Here is an 18387-nt window from a genome sequence, read left to right as displayed (position 1 = left end):
TGTGCTGCCANTCTTGAACCTAACAAGGAATGGGCTAAATCCAGTATAGCACGGAGTGGGTGGCAGAGTGCTCTCCTGTGCTTTCCGCACTGGCATTGGTCTTTGCCTCCTGACATCGGCATTTTCCCCACAGGTACTTGCAGAATACACAGTGGTGTCCCTGGACTTCCAAGGAGGTTGCTGCAACCAAAGGTCAGCAGGGTTCAGTGAGGTTTGGGGAGNTTTCTGTGATTNCACAAGACTGAATGTCTGGGAAAAGGAAAGGTAATGGGAATCATTAAGTAANATCTTNACTTCATTTGCATTTCAGGCTGTGGAAACCAGGACATCACTGCCTTTCTATATGGCATTGGCGTAGAATCTTTGACTCCTAGAGTTAGGTCTGCCTATAGAGGGAGGGAACAATGACCGTGGCTCTCTTAGATGACTGCTGTAAGGGGATGGATCTGGACCCCAAGAAGGCTGTGCTCATTGTGGGCATCCTCATGCAGTGCACTGAGGCTGAGATAAAGGATGCTCTGAAAGAAGGCTTACCTCCCTTGTGTGCANACAAGGTAATAGGCAGGATGTTCAGGAGGGAAGATGAAGCTAAGGCAGTCTTAATTGAACTGCCTGAAGTTGTTGATTATACTATGATGCCTACTCATATACCAGCAGAGGGTGGGGCCTGGGAAGTGGTTGTCAAACCCCGTAGCTCAGATGACGAGTTTATGAATAAGTTGATCTACTTTCTAAGAGATGAAGGACAGAGAAGAGTAGATGTGGGAAAGCCCTGGGGTTTAGCACTGTCCCTACAGGGAGAATGGAGCTAAGGAATGTAGACCAAGACAACCCAAAAGGCTTGAAGTCTCTGTGTAATAGCAGCACATGTTACAAAAAACTGAAAGTATTTTCTGGCAGTCCCTTTCCAGGCCCAGGAGAAGAAAGCTTTGAGACCTGGTTAGAGGAGGTCACTGAGCTGATGCAGTNGAGAAGAAAGCTTTGAGACCTGGTTAGAGGAGGTCACTGAGCTGATGCAGTTATGGCAGGTGTCTGAGAGGGAAAAGAAGCAGCGCCTTATAGAGAGCTTGTGTGGCTCTGCCCTGTCAATCATGCAGGCACTGTGGGCTAGCAATGACTCCCTAACTGTGGAGCAGTGCTTGAAAGCCCTAAAGCACATCTTTGGAAGTAAAGAGGACTATAAGTTCTTACAGTTCAGGTTCCTTCAGTCTTCTCAGAAACCTGCAGAGAGGATACCCGATTACCTGCTACGTTTAGAGCCCCTGCTGCAAAAAGCAGTGCAGCAGAGCCCATTGTCAACACACAGTGCAGATTCAATTCGTCTCAAACATATCTTATCTCAGGTCTCCATGACCACTGGNCTTCGGGGAAAGCTATCCCTCTTAGATCAGCAAGGGTGCCCACCTACTTTTCTGGAATTAATGAAACTTGCTCTGCTTGAGATGAGGAAGAGTGGGAAACCACTGTGGTAGTGGAGGAGCAGAATCAGGCAGAAAAGGAAACCAGCACATGCGAGGCAGCAGATCAAGTTGGCACCCAGGCAGAGTATCGTAGGGAGATCAGCACCCAGACCACAGGAGAGGAGATCACAGTGAAACGGAGTCAACTGCTATGGAGACACAGTGCTGGGGAAGAGGGACATAGGAAGGAATCAGGTTTCTGGGCTGAAAATGAACCCGGTGAGCAGAAACCTTATGCTACAGCACAGGAATTGGGAAACGAGAGAGGGGCTTGGGCTGTGAGCCACCCCAACCCCAAGGAAATATAGGCTCAGGACATCCAGGAATTCCTTCCTGTGGCAGGCAAAAGAGATACTTTGACAAAATCATGGAGCAGCCCAGACAAAGGACAGGGGGCATGAGTGTTGCAGAAGGGCAACAGGGCCAGAGTAAGGCACCCAACTTCTTACTAGCTACAAATGATTCTAACAAGCAAGAACAAGTTCCACACAGCTCAGTGACTACCAAATGGCAGGTCCATGGGGAGTGTCAGAGACAGAAATGGGGAGCTAATATGATAACCAGACCACAGTGTAATCCAGACCCAAGTTGGGATACTAGTGGGTCACAAGATGGTGAGTATGGGTGCTCTGAGCTAAGAATGCTCACTGGCACTGAAGCAGCACAGGGTGTGGAGGAGCCTGCCACAGGGTTGTCTTGGGCAGAGGACACNAGTGCCTGGGAACAAGCGCGGCTAGGCAGGGAGACAGTACCCAGGAGAGGAGGCCNCAGGATCCAGCCTGTCTTCAGGATCATCTACACTGCTCTAGGGGAGCCCCATGAGGGCAGCACCCTTGAGTCCTTTCGTGAGTGAACTCCCCCCGGCCCCCGTAAAGCCCCCGGGTCTCTGGACCCATAGGACCCGGGAGGCCAGTGCCAACACAAGGCAGTTTCCTCCTTGACACCCTGACAGGAGGAGAGCCCCAGGCTGGGGCACATGGCACTACAGGGTTAATGCCCTCAGCTGGCCTGAGAGCCTGGGAGTGTGCAAGACAGGTTTTGTGTGAGCAAACAGGAGATGAAAGAGCAGCAGGAAGAGGGCTCTGTGTGTGTGTCGGGGGCTGTGAGAGAGAGAGAGAGAGAGAGAGGAGTGTGTGTGTAAGAGAGAGGTGTTTTGTGTGGCGGTGGGAGAGTTTGTTCTGCTCTCTTTTGTCCAGGGCTGCTGGAGAATTCCAGAGAGCAAGCAGGAACAGCCAGGTGAATACAACTCTGCCAGGCAGCTGCCAAGGCTGGCCCCAAACCCTGCCGACCTGGAGGGTGGCCTGGCAGTATTGCCGAGGTGCCATCCTCCATCTGCCACCCATACCAAACAGGTGGACGTCACAGAAAAGGCCATCTCAAGGGTTCTGCCGGCTGCCTGGCTCTCCCAAAACAAAATGCCCCTTCCTCTCCCCCTCCCCCTTACCACTGCTGCCCAGAGGCAGGCTACCCCCTGCTCTGGAGCTCTGCCCCCTTATCTGTTAACCTCATAGTGACCCAGCTGTCCAGTGAGTCCCTTTCCCCATCGAGTGCTTACCCACCACCGGATGCTCCTGTATAAAGCTGTGAGGGAGGGCAACTGGAGGCCCTGACTACCTACCTGGTCAGCCACCTCTACACCCTGGCACATGTTGTGAGCTTCTGTGCCAGCCTAGGCTATGCTAGCTGCTCTCCCACCCACCTGGTGTTGTGAACTCCTTGTTAGCTTTCCTGGGTGTACATCTAGGCCAGCTGCCTGCTGCTTGTTCTCGTGTGTGTGTGTGTGTGTGTGTGTGTGTGTGTGTGTGTGTGTGTGTGTGTGTGCTCTAACCTGATTAGGTGCTCCCTAGAATTCCTGAGCCTGGTTCTGGAACCATGGATGATGACTTCAACTTGGGACTATGTATGATGTTCACCTGTTATTACTTATGATTTTACTTTCTAGGGTTGGTGGGTGTTGCATGCTATACTTCCATCTATTCCCTGTGCCTGGACTGTGTATGCTATAAGGCAGGACTACACTGTAGTGGGTGTTTTCTTGAGATAGCAGAAGGCCCTGTGTGGGCAGAGCCTTTGGCTTCTAGTGACGACTCAAAGTTTCTGTTATGTTTTTAATGGTTTTAATACAATTTTTGTTGAATAAATTTCATGAATGTTCTGGCTATGTTATTTCTGGCTACGTTCTGCCTCTACTATGAGTGAGTTGGGCAGCAGTAGTGGCTTGGTTGACACTGGCATATATGCATGTCAGAGACCATGAGGGGCTGTAGTGGTCTCCTAGGTGGGAAGGAACCAGGCTACTGGTAGCCAATGGGTATGGGGTACAATAGCTGTCTTCCTAGGGCACTCGGCACGAACAGGGATAAAGGAGCTATGTGCTGAAGGGAGGATGAAGTATAGAAGGCAGGCCCCAAGATTCCTGGTGCAGCACTGTACTTGTAGAGAGCACAGGGCATCTATGTGATGTGTTAACAGGTATGAAAAGATGCCCCTATAAATGTCATGCCTAACTCAGACCATGGTGTTTTCCATCCACCTTGTTCAATCTACCTCCTGACTGGTTAGGAGCCAGCTTCTGTCTCCACTGAAGCGTGTTTGAGCACTGTAGGACAGTGCTTGACAGACATGGGTGTCACAGGAAAGAGTGGAAGGAAGGACTCATTCCAGACACCATGTCATAATGTTCTTCCATTCCTTTGGTGGGGATATATTTGACTATTTACATGCACTCATGCATGAGTGCACTCACATGTACATGTGTTAGTGTGCATTTCTGACTGACTAGGCCAGTGAATAGGTATGTGAGTCACTGTGTAGGAGCTTCTTTTTGAATGTAGGTAGTGTGTGTGCTCATGTATCAAAATTTCTGGGCACAAGAAAACCAAGAAGGATGACCATCGTGTGGATACTTCATTCCTCCTTAGAATAAGGAACAAAATACCCATGAAAGGATATAGGTACAGAGACAAAATTTAGAGCTAAGATGAAAGGATGGACTATCCAAAGACTACCCCATCCGGGAATCCATCCCATCATCAGCCACCAAACCCAGATACTAATGCACATGCCAGCAAGATTCTGCTGAAGGGACCCTGACATTGTGGCCTCTTGTGAGGCTATGCCAGTGCCTGGCAAACACAGAAGTGGATGCTCACAGCCAGCTATTGGATGGAACACAGGGCCCCCAATGGAGGAGCTAGAGAAAGTACCCAAGGAGCTGAAGGAGGCTTCAACCCTGTAGGTGGGACAACAATATGAACTAACCAGTACCCCCTGAGCTTGTGTCTCTAGCTGCATATGTAGCAGAAGATGGCCTCATCGGCCATCATTGGGAAGAGAGGCCCCTTGGTCTTGCAAACTTTATATGACCCAGCACAAGGGAAGGCCTGGGCCAAGTAGTGGGAGTGGGTGGGTAGGGGAGCAGGGGCTGGGGGGTATAGGGAACTTTCAGGATAGCATTTGAAATGTAAATAAAGAAAATAATAATAATAAAATTTTTTTTAAAAAATTCTGGATGTGAATGTTTGTCTGTGTAGGTTAGTATGATCACATGACATTGTATGTGAGAATGAGTGTGTCAGAGCATGAGGCTGGACTCTGAGGGTTAAGTGTCTTGAAGGTGAGCCATGTGTATGTCTGTGAATGTAAGTGTGTGTGTTTGTGTGTGTGTGTGTGTGTGTTACTGGGTGAATGTGGCTGTCATATGTGTTACTATATAGCTTGTGAACCGTGTGTTATAAATTTGGTGGGTCTGATTGGATCAAGTGAAGATGGAAGGAGGTATCAGGAGGCAGAACTTCATTCGCACAGATCCGTGTACCACTCTCTCATGGACCAATATTATCCGTAGTGGGTGCTCAGGAAACACGAGTGAGTAGGCAATTCTCCCCTTTCCTTTGGGTTTACAGCTCTGAGGTTACTTCCCCTAGGAAATTTTCTTTAACTTGAAAATCCAGATTATACACCTCTTATACTCCTTTAGTGGTTATTACTGGAATGGGCTTGTTGACCACTATTTTCTCATTGGAGTAGGAGAGCTCTCTGTCTGATACAATTAAAAAGAGGCAAGGAAAACTTTATATGCCCCAGTACAGGGGAACACCAGAGCCAAGAAGTGAGAGTGGGTGGGTAGGGGAGCAGGGCGGGGGAGGGGTATAGGGGATTATGGGGATAGCATTTGAAATGTAAATGAAGTAAATACCTAATAAAAATTAGGGGAAAAAAAAGAGGCAAGGAGAAAGCCTGTGTATAAATTCATACTAAAGCCACACATCATTGTGGGACCATGAAAAGTAGCCTGGTCCTTAGCTGAGCTAAGGCTAGAAGCCCTGGAGACCATAAAGGAACGGTAGGAGCTTTGCTTCCGGGCACCAGGCTCCTGTCACTAGCCACAGACCCCCATAGATTTCTGGCCATCAGTCACATAAAAGCAATGCTCCAAGCCCTCCCCATGTAGATGAGGAAAAGGACATGACCTGTGGTCGGGTAGGCTCAAGACAGAGATTGCCATTCTAATGAGGTATCTTGAGGCCACGAGGGCTTAGCCAATAAGCCTTCCTTCCCAGACACTCCTCCCTGCAAAAGGTATTTAATCTCAGGCCCACCCTGAGAAGTGGGGTATGGTTTTACACATCCACTTTTCCATGGCAATAAATGATTTGGAACTACAAAGTGTCTCNATTCATCGGGATCTGTGGTGGGGAGCCATGGAGAAGGCCTTTGTTTACAGAGCTGCTGTNTAATCTGAAGAAGGCNTCTCTGCACTCCCAGCCACAACCACCACCAAGCCTAAGCCACAGCCCACTGAGCCAAGGACAACCACAGTGGGACCGGCTGGAGCTCCCTCCTCCCACCCCTCTCCAGTCCCCCCCGACCCCAGGCTAGATTCAGCCTTTGGGCCCAGATTCCGTACTCAGCTCTTCCTCAACTTCTAGCAGCACCTGGGTGTCCAAGAGCCTGGGAACCCCATGGCACCAGTCTCTTTGTAGGCTTGGGGACCCTGAGTCAGCTCCAGCTGTCCCTTGCCTCAGACTTTGCTCTCCCACCCCAGAGTAGGGTCCTGGGGCTTCCCTACTGCCCAACACTTGCCAGGAGACAGCATGGGGTAAACATAGTCAAATTTCCCATGTCCCAGCTCCCCAAACAGCTGTGCCCCATGGTGGAGCAGACTTGGGCCCTACATATCATCCTGTTTTGTTTTAGACAGGCTCACTCTAAGTAAGAAAAACAAAACAAGAAGACAACAATTTACTCCTTCTTCAGTGTTCCAAGATTATATCAGGGATCAGGCCTGTCAACTCAGAGTGGCCCGTCTCCTGAGTGCTAGGGATAAAGGCATGAGCTACCATGTCCAGTTTTGTTTTGTAGCAAGAATGGCATCTGGTAAAGCACATGCCTATAACTACCAAGTTATTATACTTAAGTACACACATACACACAGATTTTTTTAAAAAAGAAGTTATAATACTGGTATGTAACATCTTAACATTTATTATAATTTGTGTACATTAATGTGGATTAAGCAAGGATAATTAAAAACAGCAATTAAAAAGAAGAAAATCAATGCAAAACCATCTCTCTTTAACTGCAGAATTTTGTATCTAAGACACAAAAGGGCTGATTTGGACTCAAATCAATACTAACCTTACAAGCTGTCTTTGCGTATATTTCATATTTCTAAAACTCCTTAAATGGCAGAGTACACCTTTAAGGTGGGAAATCCATAAGATTTAGAGCCTCTTACTCTTGTCTATGAGGCCTGCACTGAAATGCCCAGATAACTAAGGGAGTGACTTAGTTTTCTCTTACTAATTCATTTGGCACACATATGCTATTGCCCACCATCTGCTAAGTCCCATCCTAGAGCTGAACTTGAGAAAGACTAGTTCATAATTAGTATTGGGCCCAATGTACTCCTTCTTCCCTTCAGAGTACAAGTAACAGATAAATAGTCAAATAAATAGAATGTTCTTTTCCAATTACCTGGTAGGAAGAACAAGTCCATTCAAAGTCTGGAGAGAGTAAAAAGCTATCTTATAAGTAAATCCAACAAAGAAGCCTCAATTTTGCATCCCCAAGTCTTGAGGACTATTTTTCCTTTCAAGGAGCTTCCAATGTAATCCTGGGCCCAAAGGCAGCAGAGTGAGGTTGACTTAGAGCAGCATATTAGCAAACTGCAGGGATGAACCTGCCTCTGCTGTGCTAGACATCAACTGGTAGTGTTTTGAGTACCTGGGGACCTAGAAGTTGATGTTAGTTTGAGACAGATTCAGGACTAGAAAACAGGTCACAAAAAGCTGTATGATCAGGGCAGAGAGCCTACTTCACATTTCACTGGATAGCAAGCTTTTCTTTGAGGAGTTGCATAAGCCAAATTTGTTCCTGGATGAAAGCCTCTGGAGGAGAGGGAAAGGGAGCAATTAAACTACCATAGTGTTTCAGGCAGGGACCCAAGAAGCCCAGAGATGAGGTGAATTTCACACTTTTCAAAGCCATTTCTAACACTACGCTTCAGGGAAATATTTCACAGTAGGAAGAGAAATCTCAAGAAACCTTATCTGTTTTCTTTACCCTTTTGAGATCTACACACCTTAAAAACTGTTCAGAGAATAAAAGTTCAGGAATACTGAGGGTAAAGATTTTAACCAACTAACAAAATTCAAACAGACACAGATATCCCTTTGGTAGAAGCCTCCTAATATTGTATCTTACCAAATTTAAACCTGGGTAAACTTTCCAACATATGCTGACATACGTTACTGGAAAAACCAAAGGAGAATGGGAGGAGGTAATTTAAATCTGCTACATAATTCAATCAAAAAATTAACTATTTTAAAAAATGTGAGAAATTTAAAAATACACACACATACACACACACACAAAGTGAATAGACAAGCTAAACATTAGCCTATTGCCAACCCTTAGTATTTAATGCCTGTAATTTCCCTACCAGGGATCGTCAACAGTTTTTTGGCTTGGCCCCTCAGAAGCCTCAGAAAGTCTACATACGCTGATTCCTAGACTTGTACCCGTGTATAACATACTAGGTCATCTACACTCATTAAAAACATGTCTCAGGGAAGTCAAAGTGGACTCATTCATCCTGGAAGCAAGGATTTCATGCCTGAATTGAGATATTCCTAAGGTATAAAAGGCTACACAAAATTATAACATCACTGCTATACAATCTTAGATGTATGCTCCTTCAGCACAAGGTAGGCAGAAGTACAGTGGAACCATGGAGGATGTAAGGGAGGAGGAGCCAACAATTTGGGTCAACTGGACAGCCAAATATAGCTGGGGATCATCAGTTTCTTTTCAGCCTGGAGGAAACAAAAAAGGAAATAGAGGTACTGGTGAGACTTGAAGTACTTAATCCCTTATAGCCAGGGTCCCTTGGGATGGGTAACTGTTGTAGTGATTGTGAGCCCAAGCCCAACACAAAAGCATTTCCTGGAGATAAGGCAACCTTCAGGTAGCCAGAGAGGGAAAATATGCTGTGTTCCGATACTTGGGATAATCCCACTGGCTACTGGCCCAGAGAGTGCTTTTAGTCAACATCTTGGTTACTAAGCCTAAATCTAAAGCTATGCAAATAATGCTTGAAGATGGCAGAGACTGGTACTAGAATTTGAGAGCTGAGATGAGGTCGAGATTTTACCATATACCACCTACATGTTTGTTAGAACCATTCCCTTTCCACATATTTATTTCCTTGTCACAAAATAGGCCCAGGTGTGTCAGGGTTAACAGATTTAGCTGAGGTTCTAGATGGGAGAGGTATTTCTGTAAAGGAAGATACTATGACTCAACAACTTGGAAAGGGTTGTGGGGGTGGAGGTGAGGGTGGGGAGGGGTTCATACATTACTTAAGATCTCAAAGAAGCATAGGGCAAAGGACAAGGACTTGAGATTCTCTAATTAGATGGCTGAGAAGCATAGCAGCGTTCTGAAGTAAAACCTAGGTCCAAACCAAGGCAAATTTTTGTCTTGCTCCTTTAGTTTAATGCAGCTCTTGGATGCTTATCCTATGAGCTTCCAGAACTCACCTAGAAGAGCTTCTCATAGCATTTCCCACAGTGGATGGTGTCACGGTGAATGAAGATCTGATCTAGGAGATCACCCATCGGTTTATTGCAAATCCCGCACTAAAAAAGCAAAATGGATATGGACTTCCAAGGAGATAAGACATTGCAAATATAGATATTAAACATGATTTATAAAACAAGATAAACACACAATAAAACACCAAAAGTAAGCTGGTAGTGACTGGGGAGATGGCACTTGCTACAGATTTGATCTTCAGAGCTAATATAAAAGCTGGGTGCAGGGCTGGAGAGATGGCTCAGCGGTTAAGAGGGCTGACTGCTCTTCTGAAGGTCGTGAGTTCAAATCCCAGCAACCACATTGTGGCTCACAACCATCCGTAATGAGATCTGATGCCCTCCTCTGGGGTGTCTGAAGACAGCTACAGTGTACTTACATGTAATAAATAAATCTTTTAAAATAAAAAAAAAGCTGGGTGCAGAGGTACAAAACTGTAATCCCATGGCTGGGATGGCACACATGGCATTTCTAGGGCTCTGAATAATATTCCTGTTCTTAAGTAACACAGCAAGCAACCAAGGAAGACGTTCAGTGTTGCTATTTGGAATACTCACAGTTTCATAATCAGCCCAGGTTAAAATCTTGACTTTTATTTATTTATAAGCTGAATTACTAAAACTTTCCCAGCCTCTGTTTTCCTCACCCATAAGCTTAGGAGAGGCTGGAGGATGTGAATGTTTAAGGTCCAGAAGAAGGTGATAGGGAACATCCCCACAGAAGAGGGGATGTTTTATTAGCACAATCCTTCCCATAAACCTGTGTCCCTAGGAATGTCAGTGGCAGGACTTTTTGTTTGTTTGTTTTGTTTTGTTTTGTTTTGTTTTGTTTTGAGACAGGGTTTCTCTGTGTAGTCCTGGCTGTCCTGGAACTCACTCTGTAGACCAGGCTGGCCTCGAACTCAGAAATCCGCCTGCCTCTGCCTCCCGAGTGCTGGGATTAAAGGCATGAGCCACCACGCCCAGCAGTGTTCATGCTTTTAACCCAAAATGATATCCCAGGCTTCTACTATGACACAAGGTATGAATCTACTGCTTTTTCTCCAGCATGGATTTCAGTATAGATTACAAGCAACAGCAATGCTAATATATATATATATATATATATATATATATATATATATATATATATATGACTTATCTCTTTTGTAACCTGAAAAAAAATTCTTGTAAGCTTTGGGTAATCAACTTAAATCTACCTCTCTTGGATCAAATAGACTCCAGATAAATGCTGTCAATCAACAGCCTGTTTCTGCATCTGCCTATTTCACTTATTCCTGAGAGTTAGATCGCACCCTATTTCCCTGGTCATGGGGCTTCCCTCCCTCAACTACCAGGACCTTGGGCCTGGAAGTTTCAAATGTACACCTAACAAAAATATTCCCCCCAAACTCCTTAGCTTTATCTTCTGCCCCTGATATATATATACATTATATATATATATTCCAACATCCTCCCAGCTTTAGGTGTTCCAAGACATCCAAGACAGTTCCAAAGCAGCTAGCCCCAGGTAGTCCAGCCTCAGACTGCTTCAATTAAGCCTGCACTTTCCTAGTCCCAGACAGTCCTGCAGAGAGCCTGGACATTGAGGGAAACAGTTCTTCCTGGACTTGGCCAGCATATCAACTTTCCTGGGTCCTCAAAGATGTCAATGCCTTCAGACAGCAGGAAGCAATCTAAAGAGCACAGCACCCCCATTCCTGCTTCACCATCACCCTTCCTTTTTCCTGACCTTTTATAATAAAAGAGAAGAATGTTAGAAATCAGGCACTTAACCAGACTACTTCTCAGAGCCTCAGAACCTGCAGATACCAGCCAGGTGCAGGTGCATTTCCACTGGTGCTACAAGTTCCATATTTTCCCTACGCAACACACATATTGTGGTGATTTGAATATGCTTGGCCCAGGGAGTGAGTGACACTATTAGGAGGTATGGCCTTGGAGGAAGTGTGGCCCTGTTGGAGGAATTCAATCACTGTGGAGGTGGGCTTTGAGGCTTCTTTGGTCAAGCTCTGCCCAATGAGGAGGGTAACCTTCTCCTGGCTACCTTTGGATCAAGCTGTGGAAGTCTTGGCTCCTCCAGCACTATGTCTGCCATGCTATCTGTCATGATAGACTGAATCTCTGAACTTGTAAGCCAGCCCTCATTAAATGCATTTAGTGTCATCTATGTCCTAACTTGTTCCTTTTCAGTCTTTCCCATGGTAGCAAATAATATCACATTTCTTTACCATGAGGCTTATGCACCCTGGGATATCTTTTTTGTTTTGTTTGATTTGGTTTGGTTTGGTTTATTTTGGTTTTTTGAAACAGGGTTTCTCTGTATAGCCCTGGCCGTCCTGGAACTCACTCTGTAGACCACGCTGGCCTCAAACTCAGAAATCCACCTGCCTCTGCCTCCCAAGTGCTGGGATTAAAGGTGTGCACCACCATGCCCGGCTTGGGATATCTTTTGAATCCTCACAACTTGCCAGCTGTGAGCAATCCAGTCACCTTCTTAACATCTTCATTGTCAAATCCTTGGCAAGTGACCACTCTCTCTAGATTGATTTGTGAATGAGAACTCCTAGAAAAAAATCTGATTGGCTGCTTAGAACATTAATGATGTGGAAAGGCTGGAATAGTGAAGTTCAAAAGCCTAATTACAATTATCTTGGATTACCTTTGACCTACTAAACAGCAATGTCTTGCTTCTTCTCATCCTCTCACTAAAAGAAAAAGACCTCACATATTAAGAAACAAAAAACACTTCTGGAATCTAGCAAGTTAATCAATCAATGAAATGCTAAGTGTGTACTTAACGTTTCAACCAATGTTGTTAAAGTAGCTTGATTTATAGAATTCTTTGTTGTGAGAAAAACAAATGAGTACTTAACCCCAGCTGGTTTTATGTTTGATTAATGTAGCTATTCAACTTACAAAAGTAAAACCAAAACCAAAACCAAACCCTAACTATAGGTAAGATTTCCCTTCAACTGGAGAAATTTATCATCTTAAACTGATTTATTTTAAGCACTTAATTAAAAGCCATAGGTTATATATAAAATAATTAGAAATGAGCATTAAATTTAAAATGTAAAATGATCTGTAACAAAATGATAAAATTGTTCATAACAGTAAGATGTAAAACTTATATGTAAGGTCAACAGTGACACTAAAATGAATTTAAATTAATAAAAAAATTAGAGGTTATATCGAAGTTACACATGCTTTCTGAGATAACTGTCTATGTTCATCTCTTCCTCTGACTTGCCACTTCATTTTTATCTCCTAACAATGAAATTCTTTATCAAAGGGGAGGACAGTGGCCTGTATTAAGTTATTACAAATTCCCATGTGTAAAAGTCACTTTCACTTGGAATGCTAGACCCATGCTTACCTGTCATATTTTTCTTTTAACATTCATGATTAAGATTGTACTAAAATATCTTTATTATACAAGCCAGTTCTAAAATTCCTTTCAAATTCCATACTAAAGCCACAAATGTCAGTTTGGTTTGAGTTGAATTCCATAAAGCTTAAGGGACCACCTTAGACTGCTAAGTGTTAGGTATCAAAGAAATCCATATCAAAGCAAACATGGCAGCCAGGCTCTCCCAGTACTTGTTATAGAGTTCTGGTTCTTCTTAGAAATTCTTAGCTCCATCCCCTGTGTAAAACCTCTCCAGGATCTGCCCTTCCTCCAGTTTTTCTTTTCCTATAAAACCCAGCCCCTGTGGGTACATGCTGTCTTGATTCTCTTGGCTCCAGCTTCTTCTCTTGGCCTCTTGGTCTACAGCTCCTCTCTCAGTTCCCCCACCCTGCCCTTTTCTTCCTCTCTCGAACTCCACCTGTCCTTCCCCTGTCATGGTTCAGTTCAGTCTAGATTCTTCCAGATGCCTCTGGCTGTTCTCTCCCTCATATCTGCAATAAACCCTTCTCAGCAACTATACCTAGGAGCAGTCATGTCCTCATTTTTCACTCATCTCATGCCGAAACCATGGGAGTAGCATATATTAATTCCTTTCTAAGGCACCTGGCCGCTCTGAACTAACCTGCTGATTTGACTTTCCTAAGGTATGTATAGATCATTTGTTTCTGCTGGATTCTGCCACCTACCATATTATACTCCAAATTCCAGACTCCACTTCAGACACACCTTCCCTCCACCTGCTCTAACCATTTGTCTTTCCTTGTCTACTTGGTAAATGTCTCTCTAGCTCCTGCTCTTTGCTATACCTCCTGTACACTTATCATGCATCTCTTGGTCTCTCTGGCTCCTGGAGCCTCCTATATCCTCCTGGGATGCCTATCACCTGGGTACCTCTCTATCTCTCTGACCTGTTAAGCCCATGTGGGCACCTCCTATCTAAAGATGTTCCTTCTTTTCCCCTCCCCAAAGCCTCTCCCAGTCCACCTCTTCAGCAGTTTTCTCCACTACCTTCTGTCTTTTTCTACTGGATAAATGCCACCCCAGAGTTGTCTGCTTTGTCTACTATTACTACAAAAATCACACTGGTGTGCTAAGATGCTCCTCTTGTCCTACTGGGCCCCTGTCTTATAGAAAGGTGTTGGGAATTGCAGGCTGGTCTCCAGTTGAGCTGAGGTCTGAACCCCAGGAGGGTGATAATTCACCTACATGACACAATAGGCATTCCCTCATGCTCCTGGAATTCTGGCTCCTGCCTAAGTTACTGCCCCCCACAGCCCCTACAAGAGAAGCATGGCTAGACGTCATGTAGGCAATGGTCCAAGCTTCTGACCTTCAGGCTAAAGTCCTACCCAGTTACCTAGCAACAGTGAAGACCATAGAAGGGGCTGTTAGGCCCCACCTCACTCTCTTACCTCTTACTCCTCATTCTCTTACTTGTCTCTCTCTTACCTCTCACCCCTCACTCTCACCCCCTCTCTACTCTCTGTCTTCTCTCCTCTCTCTGTCTTCTCCTCTCTTCTTTTCTCTCTTACTCTCGTTCTCTCTAGCCTTTCTTCTCTCTCCTCTCCTCTCCTCTCCTAGCCTTTCTATAATAAAGCTCTAAAACCACAGAGAGTCTCTGCTCATCAAGATCCACTGCACTCACTCTCGCAGGTGTTGGGAACCTCTCTTCTCTCATCCCTCTCTCCTATAACCCTGGTGGCTTTAGCAAAGTAGCTCCGGGACTCCCTGGTAGGGCCGCCCCTTGCCACCACCCCCCCCGAAGAGTGGGTCAGAGTCTTGAATGCTCACCCAGGGATGAGTGGAAGGTAGATAGCAGCCCTCCCACTCCTGACAGACCAGAGAATAGGTAAAACTCTGGCGGGGTATGGGTTTTCCCTTCCCCTGGACCCCCCTATTTAATTCCAACAGAAAGGGATGCCTCTCCTTTGTGATTTGATACATTTCTCTCTGACAGTTCTCTCATTCTGCTTGGGGACACCCTGGATTGAAATTATTTCACCACTACACTTACCCTTTCCTTGCCTCCTCTCCCCCAGAGTTCTATCTCTCCTTATGCCCTCCTGGGCCTTGTTTGGCCCATCCTATCTTTTCTCTTGGACTCAGAGATTATTAAAACCTTGCTGTCTTACAAGAAATCCTTTGGCCTCAGTGCAGATCAATCAATGGCCAAAGATTGGCACATTAGATTTTCCAACAACTTTTGCCACTGTACAAATGACCCCAAAATCTTCTGTCTAAACTTGTTCTGCTCTATACTCTCAAGGTTTCTCATCTCTAAGGTTGACTTTATTTTCTACTGTTAAAAGTTTTCTATCTCTATAAGTTCTTTGCTTTCTACTCTCAAAACAAAAACCTCTTAAGATGTTTCTGTAAAAAAAAATCTCAGGATTTGTAAGTTCATTAGGTATGGTTAAAAAATCTGTAACAAAATTTAGCTTTAAAGTTATAATAAAAGGCTTATAATGAAAAACACTGATATCTTAGTTTGCTACAACTTACACCTGTTTTAAAAAATAGATCTACATCCACATATAAGTGGACATTAGCCACAAAGCACAGGATAAGCATTCTACAATTCACAGACCCAGAGATGCCAAATAACAAGGAGGGTCCAAGGGAGAATGCGTGAATCCCACTCAGAAGGGGAAATAAAACAGCCACTGGAAGTGAATCAGAGGGAGAGAACTGGATGGGAGAAGGGGTAGGGAGGTAAATGAGGCAGGAGGATCAGATGTAGGGAAAGGTGGGGCAGAAGAGGGCTGGGAAAAAGAATGGAAATCAGGGAGGTTCGTCTCAGGGATAAGCCAGAGACCTGGGATGGAGGAGGCTCCTGGGAGTCTATGGGGGTGACCCCTAGCAGATATTCCTAACAGCTGGGGATACAGAAGACTGAAGTAGCTACTAGCTAAGAAAGTGCTGCTGATGGAGAATTGTCACCAACAGATTTACTTGGATAAGGATCCTGCATGCTATACTATGAATACTGCAGGTATGTGCACTGGTGCAACCAAGAACATTACAATTGGATTTAAGGCCAGCTTCATGGAAGGGAATTCATATCCCATACTGTAAGCCCTATCAAAGGCAGTGAGTGACTGGGGAGTGCATAGGCCCTACTATGGAAAATACTGCTACTGACTTATTAAGTAGACATTTGTTCATGGCTACAGACTATGCTGCTGTTAATTTTCATCAGGAAGCTTCTTTTTGCAGTGAGAGATGGTTACTGTAGACTTCTAACTAGTTACAGTGCTGACTGATAGAACTGTTGCTGAGGCATGGTAGCACAGTGCTTAGGTCTAAGTGGGAGAAAATAATCATGCATTTATACCACAATCTTCCAAGAGCCAGGAAACATCAGAAAAGATGGAGGAGAAAAAGATGTAGGATTCAGAGGAATGGATAATGTGCTGTGGAACTCTGTTGTCCTGGCAAGACATGAATGTCACATCTTAAAAATCATAGCATTTGTGATTACTTGTGTGAGATCTTTATAAGATTGGGCCCAATAATCGATTGTAGTACTCACAAGGAACCTTGTAGCTTCCATGAGTCATACTACTAAATGCAGGAGGCCTCACCCTACTCAACTCCAAGAATATATAAGTAGCTAATGATTGCTAAGGGGCAGGTACTTTTCTTGGTGGTATAGCTATGTCATAAGTTACATATCCTGTAATTAACCCCAATTAAAGTCATTGTTTCACCCAACTTGAATTGAGTGAAATAATTTCTTTTATCTGTTTTTGGTGCTGTATATGGGGTACAATGACATCTGTTCACATGTTCACATGTGCCCTAGGAAAATTTAATCCTATCCTCTCATTCTTGCCATCCTATTCATGCCCGCTAGACTCCCACCCCACCCCTTTTTTGCCTCCATTTTGTTATTAGCCATGTGGAACTATCACCACTCTCTCTGCAGCTCAAAGTGCTGATGAGCCTCTGAGATTGTTTACAGCTGTGAACAGAAATCCAGTCTCTTCTACACTTCCATGGTCTTTGATGTCATCATCAGAATACTCACACCTCTTTCTTACCTTAAAACAATACTCATGGCAGCAGATGCCAAGATGTTCAAGGGTAATCTTCGGACAATCTTGGATTTCATGGCTACAGTAAGTACAGACCCCTTCAGTTGGTCTAGGAGATAGAAACAAGGACCAAGCAGTCAGGCTGGTTCCACACTTCTGATATGATGTAGCAGATCTTCTAGGTTTGGGAATCTAGGTATTCCCAGATTTCCAATGTGTTCTGTGTTCTATAACTGGGAGTATAACCTATGCCAAAGCAGTTTTTCAACTTGTCACTATTCTCCTAAACCAGTCCTGACAGCCTCTTCTGCATGCCTGGGGCCATGGAGCTCATCCTTTCTTCTATCAAGGCTACCCATCTTTAGTTTGATTGTATAGCCTGCTCAGAACTCATGCTAAAGTCCTAGAAGATACTTCTTGATCAGTTGTATCCTCTGTTCCAAGATTCTTGAGAATCATCTCTGCTTTTCCTCCCTTTTCTTTTCTTCCCCCAATAAGAACTGCTGAAGCAGGCTTTATTCTCTGATCCTACAGGCTTAAATTAGGAGTTCTGTCTTCCAGAAATGTAGACATGATTCCAACAGAAGCCATGGTGTCACTAGTAACCAGGACCTAGCACTGCCATGGGCACTGATGTTTTATCCCTTTGTGGTGGTTTGAATGAAAATGTCCCCTCAAAGGCCCATAAGGAAGTGACACTATTAGGAGGCCTTGTTGGAGAAACTATGTCACTAGGGGTGGGCTTTGGGGTCTTAAGATGCGTAAGCCATGCCCTGTATCTCACTCTTTTCCTGCTGCCTGTGGATCCAGATGTAACTCTCAGCTACCTCTCTAGTACCATGTCTGCCTGCATGATGCTGTGGTTCCTGCCATGATGATAATCATAAGCTATTCCCTTTATAAGAGTTGCCATGTTCATAGTGTCTCTTCACAGCTATGGAAAGCCTAAGACACCTTGCCATCCTGCTGCTGGTTTATAGCCTACTCTCTGGATGTAAGAATTGTCTGAGAATCCACTTCTCAGTATATCCATGTTTCTCCCATGTTCGTTGTGTACACTTGTGCACAAGTGACTGGGGTTGTCCTTGGAGAGAATCCCAGTCCTGTAACCAAGCCCAGTGACTAATCAGTAATGTTAGATTCAAATATTGGAACATGGAGAGTCAGAGAACCATGGTATTTGATCTGTCATGCTACTAGAATATGATATATGTCATTTGCTACTATATAATTGTAGAATTCTCAGGCACCTGAACAGTCTACCTTCCATGGTTTTTACAAAGCTTGAGTGTATCCTCCAGAGATTCATGTGCTAGAAGCTTTGTCCTTACTATAGCAATATGACATATGGTAAGACTTTTAAGAGGTAGGGCCTAGAA

The 18387-nt window shown here is 44.6% G+C and overlaps 2 protein-coding genes across 2 annotated transcripts in view; one reads left to right on the top strand and one right to left on the bottom strand.

The window, feature by feature from the left end:
• The first annotated feature begins 404 nt into the window (after positions 1-404).
• On the top strand, positions 405-2313 carry Pnma5 (PNMA family member 5). The gene is given in 5 exon segments (XM_021187289.1): positions 405-762; positions 765-949; positions 1002-1439; positions 1442-1847; positions 1850-2313. Coding segments are annotated over 5 exon segments (1851 nt in total).
• Positions 2314-7512: 5199 nt separating this feature from the next.
• Znf185 (zinc finger protein 185 with LIM domain) overlaps positions 7513-18387 on the bottom strand; it is a 39686-nt gene continuing 28811 nt past the window's right edge. Inside the window, exons 18-20 of the mRNA XM_029534198.1 lie at positions 17015-17117; positions 9506-9604; positions 7513-8779 (exon numbers count right to left, since the gene is read on the bottom strand). Of these exons, the coding sequence (XP_029390058.1) occupies positions 9506-9604; positions 17015-17117 (202 nt within the window). The 3' untranslated portion in view covers positions 7513-8779. The remainder of the gene's footprint in view (positions 8780-9505; positions 9605-17014; positions 17118-18387) is intronic.

This window comes from Mus pahari, chromosome X (genome assembly GCF_900095145.1).
Source record: "Mus pahari chromosome X, PAHARI_EIJ_v1.1, whole genome shotgun sequence".
NCBI lineage: Eukaryota > Metazoa > Chordata > Mammalia > Rodentia > Muridae > Mus > Mus pahari.
The sequence above is the reverse complement of the archived record's forward strand: the minus strand, read 5'-3'. Positions and strand labels throughout refer to the sequence as shown.